This window comes from Mangifera indica, chromosome 14 (genome assembly GCF_011075055.1).
Source record: "Mangifera indica cultivar Alphonso chromosome 14, CATAS_Mindica_2.1, whole genome shotgun sequence".
Classification (NCBI taxonomy): Eukaryota; Viridiplantae; Streptophyta; class Magnoliopsida; order Sapindales; family Anacardiaceae; genus Mangifera; species Mangifera indica.
Genome location: NC_058150.1, coordinates 8016299 through 8028432, shown reverse-complemented (window position 1 = coordinate 8028432; position 12134 = coordinate 8016299). Strand labels below are relative to the sequence as shown.

At 33.6% G+C, this 12134-nt stretch overlaps 1 protein-coding gene across 5 annotated transcripts; it reads left to right on the top strand.

Moving 5' to 3' along the window:
• The first annotated feature begins 461 nt into the window (after nucleotides 1-461).
• On the top strand, nucleotides 462-11783 carry LOC123196699 (homeobox-DDT domain protein RLT3). Of its 5 annotated transcripts, none has more exons than XM_044610784.1 (18): nucleotides 462-586; nucleotides 796-922; nucleotides 1370-1717; nucleotides 1994-2052; nucleotides 2176-2418; nucleotides 2540-2602; nucleotides 2679-2892; nucleotides 3021-3121; nucleotides 3487-3573; nucleotides 3720-3851; nucleotides 4409-4549; nucleotides 6766-6888; nucleotides 7029-7484; nucleotides 7865-8266; nucleotides 8447-9067; nucleotides 10128-10232; nucleotides 10362-10581; nucleotides 11278-11783. In XM_044610784.1, the coding sequence occupies exons 2-18, from the start codon at nucleotides 865-867 to the stop codon at nucleotides 11295-11297; spliced, it is 3393 nt and encodes a 1130-aa protein (XP_044466719.1). In that variant the 5' UTR covers nucleotides 462-586; nucleotides 796-864; the 3' UTR covers nucleotides 11298-11783. The 5 variants fall into 5 exon arrangements, with proteins under 5 accessions (XP_044466719.1, XP_044466716.1, XP_044466715.1 ...); XM_044610781.1 differs by having other exon boundaries at nucleotides 1367-1717; XM_044610780.1 differs by having other exon boundaries at nucleotides 490-604; nucleotides 1367-1717.
• The last annotated feature ends 351 nt before the right edge of the window (nucleotides 11784-12134 follow it).

The window sequence follows — 12134 nt, the reverse complement described above, 5'->3', positions numbered from 1 at the left end:
ATTTAAAATACGTAAAATTTTATTAGAGCACATGTTAATATATTGTTTTTAGGAATAGTCTTTTATATAAATTTTACAATAGTATAAAATATATATAAAAAAAGTCATTTTACCTATATTTAATTTATTATGAATTATAGTGAATTTTAAATCATGATAAAATCAATTAATTAAAAACCCTTTTAAGTTTTAAAATGATCAAACATCCAAAAAAGTGAAGATTATAATTTTTATTTAAAAAAAAAAAAACACTTTTGGAACTAATTTTCTGATGTTTTTATACCTTTTAAAATATTTTTTAAAACATATTTCTAACAATAAAATTGTATGTACATTTTCCAAATTTAAATAGGATTATGTAATTTGTCCCATTTTGCCAAATTTATGGACGAGAATAAAATTAAGTAATCTTTTTAGGGTTTTGAAAATTTAATGAAAAAATAAAATAAAATAGAGAAACCCGGTCCAACATAAAATCACAGAGGATAAAACCCAAAACCCTACTCTTCATCTCCGTAAACCCTCTCTGTGTCACTGTCTGGCATCACTCATCTAACTGTCACCTTGTTATCCTTTCACATTAGTGGTCGGTTTCCGAATACTCGTATCTTCTCTGCACTCAATTTTCGCGTTCATGTGATGCTTATGATAATTTTTGTGTGCTCATTGTTTATATCATAAAATGATGCTTAATACGCTGAATAATTGTAATTATGTTTGTTTTTTTTATTTTTTTATACTTTTTTTTGGTATTTTAATTTGTTGACAGTTTGTTTTCTGTGATATCTTGTGCAGATTATGTGAAATTGAACGAGTTTCATTTCATTTAAGTTGTTAATTTAGTAAAGAAGAGAGATTATCATTATGGAGGTGAAGCGGAAGTCACCGCTCCAGGTTCAAGCTCTTCAGAAATACTATTTAGGTACTTATAGGATGTATATTTTGTTACTTTTTATATTTCTTTTATTGTTCAAGTTTCTGTGTATCCGTATGTAGTTACAAGATAAAGTGTTGTTTTGAGAATTTATACTTTGGTTTTTATTTCAGTTAAAGTATGTGGTTTTATGCTTCTAAAAGATTGTAGGGTTTTGATTTTGTGAGAGTCTCTTTATCAGTTTCAGATATATTTTGTTGGGTGGGAATGGTGGACTTTCGGGTTATCTGTAGCTAGAATTTTCTAATGGTATTGGTTTTACTTTCTTTGGACTATTTTTTTGCTTGTTAATGCTGGGATTCGGTGATTTTAAGTATTATTGAATTTTTTGTTGAACACTGCTTGAATTGTTGACCATATGATGCCATGTATTGATACAATCAATATGTTCTTCATATTGTATATTCTCTAAGTTAATGCTATTGCATGAAGCAGAGGAGAAGTATCCTACTAAATCAGAAATAGAAGACATTGCTGCTGCTTTGGACTTAACATTCAAGCAGGTCAGAACATGGTTTATTGAGAAGAGGAGGAGAGATAAAAGTGATGAAGGATTGGTTTTTCCAACTACTAGAAATAGAGAGAAAAACAACCCTTCATCTTCTAAATATAAACATGTATCTAGGGTTGACAGCAGTATTGGCAAGAGAAAGAAGAATGGTATTCTTCTTCAAGATTTGCTACCTCCTAATTACATTCTGAAAAAGGTGTTTCGTAAGGATGGTCCTCCACTTGGTGTGGAATTTGATGCTCTTCCTTCTCGAGCGTTGTGCCTTTGGAAAGGTATACTGCTGGTTGTTTGCTTTTATTTTTTTAATTTTTAAATTTAATGCATATTGATGTGTTATTATCTGTTCAGAGAGAGAAAATGTGAGGCTGAGACTGTTTGGCATTGCTCTTATCATTTTTTTTTTCTCTTTTTTCTATCATGGTCAATTTAAAAATCAGAATATACAATGTGGTATGGTGATCTTGGTTTCTTTATATTTTGTTTACATGTGGCATGCATCAGTTCTTAATTTAATATTAAGACTTACCATGTTCCCTTTGCTTCTTTAGATTCTAGGAATTCGAATCCTGCCTTGGAAGAGAAACAAAGAACAGGGAAAAGGAGAAAGGTACTGAAAATGTGTGCCTTTTCAAATTGTTATCATGAGACTTTTTTGCCTAAGGCAACCCTTCCTTCTCCAGCCTTTTTATATCTGGGGATTTTTCACATATTTCTTTCACTTCCTTTCAAGGTATCCATGCAAGAGGGATTGGGTCATCAAGGTTGCTATACGAATAGGGATCCTACGAGGAAGCATGGTGTTGGGAAAGGTTTGATGACAGTCTGGCGGGTAGTCAATCCCAATGGGGGGAGGTTTCCTACCGGAATCAGTTCTGCTGACAGACAAGACTCTGATGTAGCTCAGACAACAGCCACTGTACCAAAAAAGCCGCCACTTCGAAAGAAAAGAAATCAGCAAATTGTATCTTTGTTGGTTAGTTTTTTAATAATTTAATCTGTATATATATTTGAGCAAATGTTTGTAAATATAATGACCTTTAAATTAGATTGTGCTGTTTTATAGAAAATTTGCTGACAGTAAGGTTGCTCTACAGAAACAGAGAAGGTTAGCAAGTGAATTGCAGGAGAAGAGGAAGACTTCTCTTAAACGGAGACAGGTAAAGACAACTTTTTTGTTATGAATATGCAGTTGGAGTTTGACATTGGAAATATTAACTTGTTTGCATATGCCAGGTGAAATTGAACAGGGATGAGAATCAAAGGCTGCCACCCAAAGAGAAATGTGAACTTGCTATGGAAGGACCAATATCTCAAGAGCGCCTTGATCAAATTGCAATGCTAGTAGATGATGAAGAGCTGGAATTAAGAGGGTTAGAAGCAGGACCAAATCCATTAACATGTGATCATGTTTCTACAAATGGCCAGCATGGTTGTTCCCTTTGCAGAGGTGGTTGTTCATCAATTTTTTAGGTCATTTCAATAATATTGTGCACATAATGTTGTAAGAAGTGTATTTTGTGCATGTGTATGTTGTTATGTAAATATTTTAACTGGAATTTGTTGTACGTTTGCCAGATTTGCTTGCCAAATTTCCTCCTGATTCTGTCAAGATGAAGAAACCATTTGGTACACAACCTTGGGATTCTTCTCCAGACAATGTCAAGAAATTGTTTAAGGTGTACATTTATGAAAAATATTTCTTAATAGTTCTCTATTTCCATTTCCATTTTAAAGTCTTTTATCTTTTTATATTTTTGCCAAATTAAAATGAATTTGATGATGTTATATATTTGGATAAGAATGTCTACCAACTTGGTAAGCTAACGACTGATGATGGCATATCTGATATATATGTATTGAAGTCATGACTTTAATTGGTATCAGGATTGAGACAATGTCAACTACCAGATGAAACAATTTATGATGTTTTATCTTACTTTGTTGATGCTTTTTGGCCACTTGTGTATTTTATGGTGGTAGTGAGAGTTTATTATTTGTTTGAATATTGTTGCTAAATCATAAGCTGCTATTTCTTGACCAGGTTTTCCACTTCCTTTATACGTACTCTGCTATTGTTGATATTTGCTCATTCACACTTGATGAGTTTGCCCAATCATTTCATGATAAGGTATTTCCTTTCTTTAACTTTGGAACTTTACAAGTGCATTTAGTGTGATATCTTGCGCTTTTTAAATTTATTTTGAACGATGTTTGTTTTCTTTGATTATTATTATTATTATTTTTTGGGCTCTTATGTATACTTGTGTGCCTCAGGATTCATTTTTGCTAGGAAAAATTCATGTTGCCCTCCTCAAACTTCTTCTCTCTGATGTTGTTATGGAGCTCAGTAGGGGCCATTCGACACATTTGAGTGTATCATGCAAGTTCCTTGCGTTAATTCACTCGGTGAGTGTAACCCTTGAAGGTGAAAGCCACTGGTAATCATGTCTGGTTATTATAATGCTTTCTGCTGCAACTTAGTTGCTGTAGTTTTTCCTCAAATCATAGAACCTCTGCTTGCCAAGATCAGGAGTTCATACTTTTATCAATTTTAGAAACATACATTCACTAGCGCATGTAATCTTATGGGCGTATACGGGCATGTATATGTGTAGATATATATTTTTGAGCAATACTATATGTACACATTTTTTATACACAATTTGAGTACACTGATAATGTGTTATTATGTGATTGAATGTTATTGTATCTTTAATTCAAATCATCTACTCACATAATGATATATCATATGTGTGCCGAAATTATGTATTAGAAGTGTGTATGCATAATTTTATTGTATATTTTTAGACCTGTAACAGTGTATATTTCTATTTTTCCCTAATTTTTTAAATCTATTTCTGCTATGTTTATCATATGTATTTTATAATGGTACTTGTTTAATGACACTGATATTTCTGTTTTATAACATATGTAGTTGTAATGTTAACTTTGTTGTTTTGTAGGTTGAAAGTCAGCAATTCCCTGTAGAGTTATGGAACGAATTCTTGAACCCTCTAACATGGACTGAAATTCTGCGTCAAGTATTGGTTGCTGCTGGTTTTGGTTCAAAGCAAGGTTCATCAAAGAGGGAATCCCTCAGCAAGGTATTCACTAGTTAGTAACTAGTTTTTAAATTGGTTTCCTTTAATAAAAATGATTTTTTATAATTTCAATGACACAGTTAATATGAATCTAAGTCAATGAAATTTTGGAGGTTAAGCAATTCAATTGAGAATTTGAGCAACTGATATTCATTGCGAAGGTTGTTGATAGAATTGGGTTAGATGCATTATTTTTTTCCCCTTTTTTGCCTGAAATTCTTGTGTAAAATGGAATGGAACTACAAAGATAGCGTAAATGTAATTTGCTTCCCTTGAGAGATAGCTAAGTTTCAAGTGCCCCAAGGATTTTCAAAAAATATTCTTAAAAAATTCCTTCTTAGGGAGCTTTTTACAATTTTCTAGGTTTTCTTTTTTTCCTTTTAGATATTTTACAAAGTTATTGGTAATTTGAGGGAGGTATTTGATTCTTTCCAAAAATCTATGGGACGGTTGAGACTTAGCTATTTCTCATGAAGGTGAATGAAATTTACCCAGAGATATATGAATTAGTAGCATGGCCTTTAATCTTTGATATATGAAGACGTTGGAAGGGGAGGGTTTCCAAGTTTCCAAAATGTTTTAGAAATGGAAACACCCCGATACCTATAAGAGACATGTCTGGGCCATTTCCGCAAATACAAAAAAAATGTAATGCATTTCTTCGAATTTGAAAAAAATTTAGACAAATTATTACAACAGATTAAGCAGCTCCTTATTACTAAAATATAGAAAGAAAAAAATGATACCTTAGTGATTTTCCGAAGAACAATTCTCCAAATTATGTCTTCAAAGGAAAACTAGAACTGGAACCTATTTGAGCTAAGATTTTCATATTGAATCGAAATTGTATGCAGACGATTTGAGAGGAAAGAACTTTCTCATCTGATCGTTGAATGTGCGCTTTCTGGGTTTTTAGATTTTTTTTATTTGTCGATTTTGGTTTCACTTGGGTCAAACTACATAAAGACATGTCAGGTGCCAATCAAGGTCCACCATGGCAATCTTGAAAGTTGGTCGTAAAACCTAGGATAGAGTAGCGAGACAATTAACAGCTTAATCTACTCAAAATCAAGAGCCTAAATAGTAATTATAAAGCATACCAGTCTGTATATTTCATATATTTATGTAAAAACTTAATAAATTTATTAATTATCATTTAAATAAATCATTTCAGTTGATAAAAGTAGTAAATAATTGTTAGTATTTATCCTTTTTAAATTTCATAGGCCATTTGAACAAATATTAGCATTAGCTAATGCAAAAAAGACAAGAATGACATTTACCCTTTCAAATTTTACTTTATTGACATTTTTTACCTTTTTAAGTTTCAAAATGGCATTTTTTTCACTCTGTCAAAATTCAGATATTAGATTTTAGTTTTGAGGGTTGAAAGATATATTTATTACAAGATTAATATCAATTACACTCCTTAAATACAAACAAATTACATTTCTTATTATGTGAGGTTTTGCTGCTAATCATGCATTGGGTGGTTGTGTGCCTCCTGGTTATGATAAATTAAGAACTACATCACATCAAGAAGAAAAGGCAAATGTGGAGAGATTGTTTGGAACCTGTTAAAAGTGTTTGGATGGAATTATGTGTTGGCATTGTGTGTGATGAATGGAGTGACCCACAAAGGAGGCCTTTGATTAATATTATGAAACCCTATATTTACTGATAAACCCCTATATATTTTATATTTACATGTTTGCCTCATGTTTCTGTATCGTATATTTGTAAGAAATGTGATTTCATTGTGTTCATTTCCATGTTTTTGTGTTTCCATGTCCATGCTTCCTAGCCTTTTTAACCCTCCCAAAAAAGTTGGGGTGGGCAGCGTTGAACCAGTTTTTTTGGCCATATGGAGCGAAGTTTGACAAACTGCAAAGTACTGTAGTATTTCGGTCTAAAATATTATTTTAAGGCTGGCTTCCTGTGAAAGATGGTTTAGAATTTAGAATTACAAATGCAACTGCATCATCCATAATATGCACCCATGAAAAAGGAAACTTTGAAGAAGCTTTCGTTTTTGACTCTATAGTCTTCTGTAAATGCTATTCTTAATTTATCGGTTAGACTGCTCTTTATTGTTTTAGATACCTAAATTGTCCGTTTAGATTTCCTAAATTAAACAAATCTTAGAAACTTACATCATTAAAATGGACAAGATATTAGGCTTGGATATTGAAATAAAGCATTTGTTTTATGTTGTCTAGGAAATGGCCCTCATGTTGAAGTATGGCTTACGCCTCGGTACGTTGAAGGGTGAACTATTTAAGATTCTGTTAGAGCAAGGAAATAATGGGTTGAAAGTTTCTCAAATAGCAAAGATGTCACAGGTAACTTTGTTTATTTATTTATTTATTTTTTTGACTATTTTTACTTTGTCAGGAGATGGTTCATTATTGCTGTTTATTATGCTGCAGTAAGTTATTAGTGACTTCCACATTCAATGATTATTCTTTGTTTTTCTATGAAGATTGTTGAATTGAATCTCGCTTCCACAACCCAGGAGCTTGAAGTTTTGATATCTTCAACACTTTCAAGTGATATTAGTTTATTTGAAAAGATATCGTCATCATCATATCGTCTGCGTATTAACTCTTTAAAGGAAGTCAATGATTTTGAGTCAGATACTGAGGACTCTGGTAGTGTCGATGATAACTCTGATGGTGGTGACCCATGCAGCAGTGGTGATGATTCAGACTATGATTCGGAAAATCACTATCGAAGAAGACTTAAGCATGTGAATTCTTGTAACGGTAAAAATAACAAGCTGATAGTTTACTCTGAAATTGATGAGAGCCACCCAGGAGAAGCATGGTTGTTAGGACTTATGGAAGGCGAATATTTTGATTTAAGCATTGATGAGAAGTTGAATGCCTTAGTGAGTCTAATTGATCTTGTTAGTGCTGGATCCACTATCAGATTGCAGGTACTCAATTTGCTTCTTATAGTTTGTATTTGAAGCCTTTACTTTGTGATTGATTTTTCTGGAAACCATGGTAAATATGATATTTTAATACATGAGTCTTGATCACATTAATCATCCAATTATATTTTCATTTGCATTCAACAATTGTCATTGGAAAATTATGTTTCTGACTCCACTATTGCAGATGGTCATCTTTATATTTGTTGTCCTCTGCATTAGTCCTGCTAAACTGTTTCTTCTGTTGCTATAACATTTTGTTATTACCATGGTTTCATAGGCATTTGGCATGCCGGATAATTCGAAAGATTAAGCAGTTTTTGTTGTTTGATTTCATCTGATACAAGATTGATTGTCCCATCCTAATCTGTGAAAATTTGTAGGATCCAACAAAAGCCATTGTTGAAAGCATTCCTAGTGTCCATCTACATGGTTCTGGAGCAAAAATAAAGAGATCATCATCAGCCCAGCATAGGTCATCCTGGATCCATGGTGGACAAACACATGATGTAAAAGCATATACATCATCAGATTTGCGTCCAGCGGATTCTTCATTATGGACATCTCATGGAAATGAGAAATCCTCAAGCCATGGAAAAGAAGCAAAAGAAATGGAAGGTTTTAATGATTTACACCCAATGCAATCTGTATATTTGGGTTCTGATCGAAGGTACAATAGATACTGGCTTTTCTTGGGCCCTTGCAATGCATATGATCCTGGTCACAAGAGCGTTTATTTTGAATCTTCTGAAGATGGTCACTGGGAAGTGATCGATACTGAAAAGGTAATTATCACGGTGTCTGTGCTAACACTTCGACCCTACTGAATTATTTATCATTCCCTATGTTATGTGTAAAGAATCTAAGGAAATAGAGAATGATGTTCTAACATGTTTTTTTTCCTGTACAAGATGACCGGTTTATAACTGTTATTATCTGCTTGTGTTTGCTTCATTCAAATGCAGGCTTTGCATGCTTTGCTATCTGTTTTAGATGACAGAGGTAGACGGGAGGCTCTTCTCATTGAATCTTTGGAGAAGCGTGAAGCTTTTCTCTGCCAAGCAATGTCAAGTAGACTGCTTAACAACCCTGAAATCAGGCACTTGGCACAATCTGATCGGTCTGAGCTGGATATAGTTAGAGAAGACAGTTCTTCTCCAGTGTCTGATGTGGACAACAACCTAAACCTTACTGAGATCACAACTGATTCTGTGCCTCCATCTGGTGCTATAGTTCTTGAAGTGGGGAAGAAGGGAGAAGAACATACTCAAAAGTGGAGTCGTCTCCAAGCATTTGATGTGTGGATATGGAATTCTTTTTACTTGAATCTTAATGCTGTAAAACATGGTAAAAGGTCCTATCTCGATGCATTAACTAGATGTGAAAGTTGTCATGATTTATATTGGAGAGATGAGAAGCACTGTAGGATATGCCACATGACATTTGAGCTTGATTTTGATCTAGAAGAAAGATATACCATCCATACTGCCACATGTAGGGGGAGAGCAGAGAATGGCACAGTTCCAAAGTATAAAATCCTTTCTTCACAGCTGCAGTCACTGAAAGCTGCCATTCATGCAATTGAGGTGCGCCTATCATTTGCTTTTGACTTGTATTGCTTTTGATGCTTTATCTATGTGAATGTTCAGGTGGGAGTGAGAGACATATAGTGATGCCTCATTTTTATTTTTCTGAGATTCTGAATGGAACATTAAGTGCAATTTCTTAGAAGTGGTATGAGTTTCAAATTCTGTGTCCCACATATGGCAGTGGATTCTGTGTGTTAGAAAATTATTTAATACTTGGTAGATCACCATTAGGGTTGGATTCAAACCGAACTTGAGCTGGAGTTCCAGCTTGTCAACTCAGCTCAAGTCTTTTTGCTGGGAATACTGTTCATCCCTACAAAGACACTTTTCACCGATCGGAAGCACTGTTCATCATATCAGCAACCTTTCGACAATACTGTACAACAACTTGAATGAGCTCGAGGTCCTTAAGCTGGCTATGGGCTTGGCTTGGCTAGGCTAGGCTAGGCTCAAATCCACCCCTAATCACCATGTTCTTTACAAACTTTTGAATTGAAATGTTGGTTTAACTGGGGAACTGATGTTTATGGAGTACAGAGCACATATTTTAGGAACATTGAAAATAATTAGACTATTAAGTAAGATCTGTGCTACTTAGGCACAAGCACGAAAATGTGTTGACTCAGAATAGTCTACAGGTTAGCTATAATACCTGTAATGCATTTTTATATCCTTCCAAAAATCAGCCATTTTGAAGAATTACAATGTCAGTACTTCTTCATAATCATGTTTACCTACAGAACTAGTGTTGTTATATGACATGTTTCTAATTCATTGAGTGATTTTGGTGCTGGGAGCCCAAAGAAGTTGAAATAGAATCCATGTAGCTGACCTCAAGTTTAAGCTTAACTGTGTTTGGGCCCTTGAGTCCTGATTCGTCTTATGACTGATGTTTTCATAATAAGAAAGGTTGGTTTATATGGCTCTGCATATATATATATATATATATATGATTCACCTTTTTAAGGTTTCTGTTATATTGTCTATCTTCAAAATGAAGAAGGAAAAAAAGAGAGGAAAAGCTATATCCTTATAACTTTTCCTACTCAATGTGCAGTCAGTTATGCCTGAAGATGCTTTGGTGGGTGCTTGGACAAAATCTGCTCATAGGTTATGGGTCAAACGGCTGAGGCGCACCTCAACTTTGGCTGAGCTTTTGCAGGTTTGGTTTCTCTATTATTTTATATTATGTGTAATAGTTTGCAAATATTTCCAATAAACTTGTTTTTCTGATGCCTATTATGTAGCGATTTCCAATTCTCTAATCTGTGAATCTGGAACACTTGTGAAGGTTGTTGCTGATTTTGTTGGTGCAATCAATGAGGAGTGGCTTTGTCAGTGGAATGTTGCACAAGGTGGTAGTGCTGTTATGGATGAAATCATTGAATGCTTTCCGGCCATGCCCCAAACGTCATCTGCACTGGCTTTATGGTTGGTGAAATTGGATGCCTTAATAGCTCCATATTTGGAAAAGGTTCATTCTGAAAAGCAACTGACAACCAGATGTAGAGGTATATTATTGTTCTCAGTTTCACTTATGCTGTTCAATTAGGGCCTTGGAAATTATGTCTTCTTTTTTAAAAATTTGTTAATTCCTTCCTAGATTTTTGGACAGCTTTTCTTCTTTGATACAGATTTATCTGTAATGATTGGACAAAACCATTGAATCTTTTTTCCAAAGTATTTACTCATACTGATATAAAAATTGTGGACAGTAAAATTTTCTTCTTAGGCTAGGGTGGCATGAAATTCTATTCTTCCTCTACCTTTAGTTCCGAGAGGGATAGAAACAAATTTACACGATCGCCTCACATCTTTAAACTTTTAGCCTCAATGAGTTTTGGATCCAACATCCAAATCAGGATATAAATTTAGATCTGATTATGATTTTGAGATCTAAAATCTAGTTAGGCAATGGTCCACCAGTGGTAGATATAGAGTTGTACATTTTCTTTTGTTGATCACAAATTGAGCAACTTTAACGCAATTGATCCTTGAGGTTTTGTCCTTTAAATTTTGTATTGTTTTTTCCAAAAACAATGTTGTGGTTATTACCTCCCTCAAGAGTTGAGAGTCTTCAATTGTTGCATTCAAAAGATTGAGAATGCAGAATTTTGCAGTTTTACTCTCAAGTTTTGGCAGTGATTTGCCAATCAAATGATGTATAGCTTTAGCTGTATAACTAAAATTTTCTGTGTTTGTTTCAGGTAAACGTGTTGATCAGTAAAGCACCATTCAGTCCAATGCTTGCTTGGGGTAGTTACATATCTGCACATGGAAGCACTTACTTGCAGGAGTGTAACCATCGATTCATTATTGTTGCCATCCTGATCTAATATCCAAATCAGTAAAGCACGCGCGAAGCCAATTTTGCTGTATTTTGATTGAAGAGGATTATCGTGCCATAGTCAGAGACAAAATGCAACAGGATGAAGGCAAAACACATTAGTTTTGTACAGTGCAGATTTTTTGAGTCTTAACAAAACTTTTAGACTGTTGCTGAACTTGGGCAAACTAAGAACTTTTATGTTTCGCAGCAGCATTACATTGATACGACACAAACTCTAGTCTTGTAGAAAAGAATACTACTGGGTTATTGCTTCTCGGTGTTTGAGCAATCAGATTTCCCACTGTATACTTGTCAGATTTCTGTTGTCAATAAATTTTGTCAATATACTCTCTCAACAAAGTAATGGAAGGTAATATTGTAACAGTTTCTTTTTAATATGTAGAGCATACTTGTAAACAATGTGTGACTCTAGAATGAGTAGTTCTAAAATTACTAGGAACTAAAACTTTGGTTAAAAGCTAATTTAATGAAAAAATTAGTGTTATGCGTATGATTTTATGTATAAATAATGATATGTAATTATATAAATTAAAAATTAAATAATATTTAATTATATGATGATATATTGTTGTTAATGGATATTTTTGTCATTTTATAAAATATAAATATAATTTACATTACTTACATTTCTAATTATGCAAACAAATTCATTTTTCAAATTAGCTATTTTATATTTTTCTTCGTGCTTCTGCCTTTCTTTTTTCGGTCTTTCTT